We start from the raw sequence: 7,193 nt of genomic DNA, 5'->3' as shown, positions 1-7,193 counted from the left end.
ATAAGAATTTGCTTCTTTCAGTCACATATTCTGAACATGAGTCATTCAGTCACATGCCTGAATATAAGGCATAGACATCATTTAAAACTGACAAGGAGACATACAAATCTCATTCATTTTACTGCACCAACACTGAGCCCTAAGAAAAGAAAGTTACAAAAATAATCTTATCCTGCACTTAATCATCCATTCATTTGACTTACAAAAATACATCCATTTTCTCAACAAAATTACAACTCTGATAGTGAAATAAAATAATGAGATTTTCAAAATAGAAAAATAGTCTGCTTCACTTAATCTACAGAAGCTTTCTCTTTTCTTTTGGCAGTTCCCATTGCTGCTACCATATGCAAAGTGAGGACTGAGTACATTTCAGTGAGATAAAGATCACATTGTCTCTCTGGAGAAGAAAAAAACCAGTTTATAATCAACCAAGTTTACCTTGCAAGAGTCTGAATTCAGACTGGCTGTTACATAGTTTTAGAGGCAACTGCCACAACTGATCTAGAAATAATAGCTTAAGCCACATTCAAATGACTCCACTCAACCCCAGCCAGCAGTTTCTGCAGCCCTTTTATTGCTGGGCTACATATTCAGTTTATATAAACCAACACAGACTCATTGCCTTGTAGCTACAGCTTTGTAACAGCTGAAAACATAACCCATTAAAAAACATTAACAGCCTTTACTGGGGCTTCTGGTTATTTTTAAACATGACTATTCAGAAATACCCAAATATTACAGAATAAATCGAATGCCCTAAACTGTTCTCTGTGATGTTTTGGAGCTATGTAATATTGCTACATAACTTACCTACTTCCAAATGCAGCAAATCTGCTATTTCAATTCCATCAGACTCAAAATTGTAAACAGGCTTAAGATTTTTATTGTTGTAAATGCATATGCCCCAGGCATACCAATCTTGGTTTGTCCAAAAACCGAAACAAGAAAAAAACCAAAAAACCCCAGCCTTAGATGGAAACTCAACAGAAATCTTAAATGCAGTTAACTTTTACCCACACACACTCAAAATATGTCCTTAGAAGCTCCTCATGATTAAGTATTTTGCTGAATTAGGACAGTTCATAAGGCCTTTGACTTCAAACTTGCCTGACAAGGTTTCAGTACCAAACTTAATGAGACACTCCATGGTTGCATTGATTTTACTTCACAGTGCCCTTCAGCAAAAGCTTTCTCAGTTTCCAGTCCCAGCACTGTGAGCCACTTCCCAGATGGCCCTGAGCACATTACAGGTGGCCACTTCCACTTTCTCCAGGTGCTCCCTAGCAGCAGCAAGCCCATCCTCCAAAGGCACTTCTGGTACAGCAAAAAGGCACCTCTCACAGAGACACACAGTGAAGGCAGTGGAATGAAATTCCTGTCTTGTCTTGCGTTTTGCTAATTTCTTCAAGGTGAACAAACCTCTTGGATTCCTCCCTCTTTCAGATTTATATATGTCCTCAGAACCCAATCATTTTAGCTTAAGCTTGGAGCCATTTTCTGGAGGTCTCTGTACCTGCACTGACTACAGAAGCCAGAAATGAACAGATCTAAACTGCAGTGCTCCAGAAGGTGCCTGAGGTTTGGTGTGTCTTTCATATAAAAATTGTGCTCAACAGTGTACATCTAGAAATGAGGTTCCAGTTGATGTATCTAAAGCACGATACCATCCCTAACTGAAAAAAACACCCTTTAAAAGGCAGGTGTAGCCTCATTATTACAAAATAGGTGCAAGCTGAGATTAATACCCATGCCGTGGTGTTTCCTGAGGTAGAGAGCCTACACCATGTGAGAAATGGGTATCATGATTACTTAAAGGCCAAAATTCAAAGATATTTAAATTACAAAATTTTGGGAAGGGACTACTGATTTTGTATATCCTATGGGGAGATGCTGATTTTGAAAATGTTTTCATTCTCTGACAGAGATCAGTTTATAGGTTTCAGAAGCAAGAAACATGGGTAGTGGGAAATGTAGGGTTGTACTTCTTACAGAGTCTATAAACTTAAATTACCTCAAAATCTCTTTTAAAAAAATGGAAAAAAAATCATCAAAACATGTCCGCACCAGTGATTTGTTTCATTTCAAAACAAAAGAAATCCTAACTTCATATAGTATACTTCAGGTTCCCAAGTGCTTTCCAAACACAATAGTGTGCAATTTATAGGTAGAGATTGTGCTCAAAAGCCACCCCAGCCTCCAAGGGTGAAGTATATTGTGAGTTAATATTTGGGTGGTGCATCATGAATTGGACTCCATGACCCTTGTGAGTCTTTTCCAATTCAGAACATTCAAAAATTCTCTGGTCACATTTACACTTTTTTTCCCCTTGACCTATAAATGCATAAAATCTCCCATGAACAAGATCACAGCTTCCCATTAATCGTTGGAAAACAAACAAAAAACCCCCAAGCCTTCAATAGCTTGCATTCTGAGTGTGTGTAATGTCTTTTTTAGCACAGTGCATGGAGTTAGGTATATATTTGCACAAAGGTGTCCTCTCTTGATTTCATTACTGACTATATCAGAATCATCCTTTGTCCTTTTTGATAAAACGTGAGCAGAAAAATGACCTGGGAAACTCTCACAGAGTTTTTTGGTGGGATGTGAGCCTGTATTTGGAAAGTTCAGAGCTTTCAGACAGAGGTGTCCTTTTTGTGGCTGCCCAAGTTATCTGTGCTTTGATGGCTCCTCCTGTTAAAAGCAGAACAAATGATACATGAACACACTTCTGTCTTTCACTGCTGACTAATCAAGCTGAGTATGGCAATCTCAAACAGCTGAGAACCTCCAGCAAGGTGTGGTTGTTCTGGACACTGAAGTTCCTGAACAGAGGGACCAGTCCCATTTTAGATTGTTTACCCTGTCTCCTCCAGTCTGCAGAGAGGCCTGTGTCATATCTGCCAACCCCACGCACATATCTTGGATATCTTAGGGCATGAATTGGTCCCAGACACTCATGCTTAGGTCTTAGAATTGATTCCTTAGCATGGAAATCAATTCCCAGTTCCAGTAAATTGGGATAATAAAATCAAGACAGAGTAACAGCCTATTTTTTTGGTATTTTACCCATCAGTCTGCCAGGAGTGTCCTTACATATGTCAAGGACTCAAGACTTGACAGAGGTGAATGAATTTGAGCTAGACAAGATTTTCTTTGGAGGAGAAAAAGGGAGGAATGAGAGTGATAGTGTAATAGGAGAAAGAATAGCTCAAAGCTGATCTCTCTTTTTCTCCCACAGTCTTTTCTGCCTACGCCTCTAAATGGTTTGGATATTTCTTGTATTCCATAAACACCAAGAATGCAGTCAACAGTATAATTTTCTTCTGTATAAAAGTAAATTGTAACTATTCACATTTTCCCCAGAAATTTAATCTATGTAGAATATTCCTCATTTCTGGCCTGAAACAATGTACCACAATAGTGCTTTGTGAGCCACTCCAGAGAAAAAGTAAAATAGAGCAGCTGAAATTTCTGATAAATGGTCCTCTAAGCAGGTTGTACTGCACTACAAAAAAAGAGATACTCGAACATGTCATGGCACCATTCCATTAATAATTTGACTAAGAGCCCATTGGTTTATTTTGTTGTAAGGAATATCTATATTCTTATTATAAAACAATAATTTTCCCATTAAGAGGTGCAGTGGTGGTGTTGCTGCTGTTTTACTGCCAGTCCAAACCTACCTTAGCTCTTCAAGGGCAAGCTTTGTTTCTTTCCGACTTTCTTCAGTGATCGGGTAGAAAAGGAGTATAAATAAACCTAAAAGGATGAGGATGGCAGGGACTGCTCCAATGAGGAGTTTCAGAGTGAGGATCACATCATCTGACTGTCTGCATATCCCTGGCTTGTATCCAGTAAACCTAAACAAATGGAAACAAGTGGTGTGTGTATGTCCAAAGCTAAAAGGCTGCTGTTCACCTGAAGGCTTCCTTCTCTCCCCCAACACTCTTCAAGACTTTCCTCCCATTTCCCCTAAACCTCTCTTTTTTCCTTCTTCCCACTACATTTCAAATCATGTTTTTCAAACCTCATTTTTGTGCTTGACTTCAGATAACTGCATCACCTCTTACCTGCATTTCTTGTTATTATATATAACATTAAAGTTAATTGTTGCTGTTGAAATTGGTCAAATTACTTGCATACTTTTAAAGAAAGGATTGTGGAATCCCATGTAAGGAAATAAACTGATGCCCAGCAAGTTTCACCTGAACATGAGGCAGAACTTCTTTCCTGTGCAATGACCAAGCACTGAACAGATTGCCCAGAGAGGGTGTGGAGTCTCCCTCACTGGAGATATTCGAGAACCATCTGGACACAATCCTGTGCCATGTGCTCTGGGATGACCCTGCTTAAGCAAAGAAAGTTGGAACCAGATGAGCCACTGTGGTCCCTTCCAGCCCTACCCATTCTGTGATTCTGTCATTCTGTGGTTCTGTGAAGTTAATCTCTTATATGTTTCCTATTAATATTCAGCAAACTATTCAAGCTCTGCTTTAAAAGCATGCAAGTAATTTGACCAATTTCAACAGCAATAATTAACTTTAATTTAAACACACACTTAAGCACTCGTCTCAAGATAGACAAATTTACTCAAGTGCTCAGAGTTAGGTACACACACTTCATTGATTCAGGGCTTCCATGCAGTCCCACAACTGCTGATATACTCAAATTCCTATTCCAAATTTGTGGAATGAGTTTTTCCTCTGAACATCCACCTAATGAAAGCTACAGCTCATTTGGCATCACTCTTTCTTCTGTGTTCTCCCACAAACATCTGCTTTGGCAAATTGCTGGGACCCAACTGGAATGCAATTGAAAAGGGGCTAATTGGGGAACAGTGAATTGTTTGAGGGTTTTAGCAATAAGCAGCTAAAATTCCTAAGCCCAAAATGTTCAGCCAAGCATTGCCTGTTATTTAGCAATTTCCGCTCAAGGCCCCAAAGCATAACATTCTGGTTACCAAAACCTAATCTGGAGTCAAGGGCTAGATTTCCCTTCTAAGTGTTTATTGTGTGCTGCAGCAGGGACAGGCACAGGCCCTTTCTGCCAGGTCTTGCACAAAGGCAGGGCAGGGGATGCCTGGCCACTTTCTCAGTCTGGTCAGAACAGACAAGGCAAAGTGGAAAGAGACCATAAACCATCTCCCAAAGTGACATGGTCTAGGTGATGGACAGAGCCGTGAGGAAGGCTGTTCCTGGCTCTGATCAGTACCCAGCTCCCTAAAACCGTGCAGGAATTGATCCATTTATGAAATGATCCTTTTATGCTGAAGAGGCAGCTGGCACCCCTGAAAGCACTCAAATCCATGTAAAGACTTACAAGCTCATAGAGATAGTCCAGTCCAGGTGCAACAGGGAATGCACAAAGCAGATGTATCACCTGTGGGGGAACTTCATCTGCTGCACTTTATATTTAGTTCTTTATTCATATAAGCCACTAAAATTTACATGAGTAATTGAAAAGAGGAAAATCTAAAGGAAAGTCAGGTTTTTCTGAACAGAAACATGTCAGGGCAGGTAACCTAATGCTCAGTTGTCTGGCCTAGATGGCAACAATCCTGTCTTTAGTGGTCAGCCATCTGGAGCTGCTGGCACTTTCAAGCTCAGGGCATGAAGGCAATTAACTCCACAAGGTAAAAGTGCTGTAACCTCAGAACGCTTTCAGAGTAGATCCACTAAGTGGAAACACAGTGTTACTTACTCCAGTCCTGCTGCAGAAATTCCTAAGCCAATTCCTGCTGACATCTTGGTAAAAAAAACGTAAGAAGAATAGAAAATGGTTTCATGTCCTTTTCCATGGGGATTCTGCAGGCGAAAGTTATCAACAACATCAGGCAGCATTGACCTAGAAGTGAGCCAGATAAAAGAAAAACTCAAGCCAAAATTTCTTTTCAAAGTCCAAACTTAATGAAATAGAGCACAGCCCTCCTCCATTTTTAAGCTGATTGATGTAGTCATGCACATGAAAGAATCAGTTCAAAAGGTTCTACTGCTGGAAAGGAGGGCAAAAAATGTGTAAGAAAAGCATGGCCACATATTAAAATGTAGAAAACCACAGAAAAGCCATCAAACACTTGAGAGGTGACAGAATTTCCTGGTCTGCCTGTCATTCCAATCAGAAGTTGTGATGTTAAAAAAAGAGCAACAAAAAACCCCACGTTTCATAATATTTCAAGGGACTCTGAATCTCTGAATAGTTGCACTCTGAAATAACTCTTTTGACAAGGTAAAAACATTTTCAGAGACCAAATGAAACCCATTCTCTCTCTACTTCAAAGAGACTGAATTTGGTAATGGGGAATTGGAATGGAAGCTGCTCAAATGTCAATTGCGAATTGACGTTTTATTTCTAATATATGTAATCATTTACAGTTGGAAAAAAGGGCTTCTCAGCCTCTGTGCAGAAAAGCTTATGTAGTTTGACAACTTATTTCAAACTATGTATGCCATGATCTCTTGGAGTTTTCAGGGCATTCTACAGACAGATTATGAAAAACAGTGCCTTCAGCAATGGTCTTGCTTTCTGGTTAATGTGACCTCAATAATAATTATTTAATCTGAAGAGGAAATGTCCTGCCATGCTCATCTTTGAGTAGTTTTTCTGCACTTATTTTCAGTCCTCAAGTGCAAAGAACCTTAATTCTTGGTTTCTTTTAATAACCTAACAATAACCTTGTGTTCTCTGATCTGTAACAGAGGACAGCTCAAGCAGGGATACACAGAATCATGGAATGGTGTGAGTTAGAAGAGACTTTCAAAGATCATCTTATTCCAACCCCCCTGCCATGGGCAGAGACACCTTCCACTAGACCAGGTTGCTCCAAACCCCATCAAACCTGACCTTGAACACTTCCAGGGATGGGATATCCACAGCTTCTCTGGGCAACCTGTGCCAGGGCCTCACCATCCTCACAGTAAAGAAATTCTTTCTAAAACATAATCTAAATCTATCATCTTTCAGTTTAAAGCCATTACCCCCTGTTGTATAACTATGTGCCCTTATAAAAAATAAGGTTAGACATAGTTTCCCTTCTGTGTCCTCTGCTACATTCTTAATTGCTCAGCATTAACTGATTTGCCTAACTTCATAATTCCTGAAGCAATGTTATCACACATTCTATAGTTACTTAGATTATTGATTAATTTATGTACTCTTATGTACAAAGAGCAACTACAGTTACAGTAGATGTA

The 7,193-nt window shown here is 39.6% G+C and overlaps 1 protein-coding gene across 3 annotated transcripts in view; it reads right to left on the bottom strand.

Moving 5' to 3' along the window:
• MFSD2B (MFSD2 lysolipid transporter B, sphingolipid) overlaps positions 1-7,193 on the bottom strand; it is a 42,685-nt gene continuing 35,492 nt past the window's right edge. For 2 of the 3 annotated variants that reach the window (XM_069011696.1, XM_069011697.1), the window contains exons 12-14: positions 5,704-5,847; positions 3,687-3,863; positions 1-2,694 (exon numbers count right to left, since the gene is read on the bottom strand). In XM_069011696.1, coding sequence (XP_068867797.1) covers positions 2,637-2,694; positions 3,687-3,863; positions 5,704-5,847 — 379 coding nt within the window. In that variant the 3' untranslated portion in view covers positions 1-2,636. The remainder of the gene's footprint in view (positions 2,695-3,686; positions 3,864-5,703; positions 5,848-7,193) is intronic. The other variant, XR_011150058.1, reaches the window with a different exon arrangement.

The sequence above is a fragment of the Aphelocoma coerulescens genome, chromosome 3 (assembly GCF_041296385.1).
Source record: "Aphelocoma coerulescens isolate FSJ_1873_10779 chromosome 3, UR_Acoe_1.0, whole genome shotgun sequence".
Classification (NCBI taxonomy): Eukaryota; Metazoa; Chordata; class Aves; order Passeriformes; family Corvidae; genus Aphelocoma; species Aphelocoma coerulescens.
Note: the sequence above shows the minus strand (reverse complement) of the source record. Positions and strands in the feature narration are given on the sequence as shown.